At 43.1% G+C, this 452-nt stretch overlaps 1 protein-coding gene across 1 annotated transcript in view; it reads right to left on the reverse strand.

Annotated features, from left to right (window-relative positions):
• LOC109966438 (alpha-1,3-mannosyl-glycoprotein 4-beta-N-acetylglucosaminyltransferase B) overlaps window positions 1–452 on the reverse strand; it is a 28,801-nt gene that overhangs the window by 17,102 nt on the left and 11,247 nt on the right. Inside the window, exon 5 of the mRNA XM_020611267.1 lies at window positions 1–88. This exon is cut by the window's left edge and continues 19 nt beyond it. Within this exon, the coding sequence (XP_020466923.1) occupies window positions 1–88 (88 nt within the window). The remainder of the gene's footprint in view (window positions 89–452) is intronic.

The raw sequence follows: 452 nt of genomic DNA on the forward strand, positions 1-452 counted from the left end.
GGTCAGTCTGATGCTGGAAAGGTTAGGGTAGTAATATTGTGAAGGAGAGATGACCTCCAGTAACCCTGACTGCACCTCCTTGGGAAAACTGCAAATAAACAGCTGGTTAACTACAGAACTGCATTCTCCGTGAACCACAATTACAACCTGAGAAATAAAAGGGGGAACACAAACAATGCTGTACACAATTCAGTCAGTCCCTGGAATGTGACTGAATTATTCACAGCCAATTATAAACCTCCAGCCAAAGTCAGTGGCTCATCACTGGCCAAGAGAGATTCAGTATTACGCCTCACGAGGCATGCAACCAAAAGATTTTAAGCTTTTTGATTCGCAACCAAAGTTTAGGTTCTGTAAACAAAAAGCCTGTGTGCCGAGAGCAAGGCTTATAGGTGATCAACCAAAACAGACAAACTGCAAACTGCAAGATTGTTATTCACGTCGGCGCTAAT

This window comes from Monopterus albus, unplaced genomic scaffold (genome assembly GCF_001952655.1).
Source record: "Monopterus albus unplaced genomic scaffold, M_albus_1.0 scaffold111.1, whole genome shotgun sequence".
NCBI classification, from domain to species: Eukaryota; Metazoa; Chordata; class Actinopteri; order Synbranchiformes; family Synbranchidae; genus Monopterus; species Monopterus albus.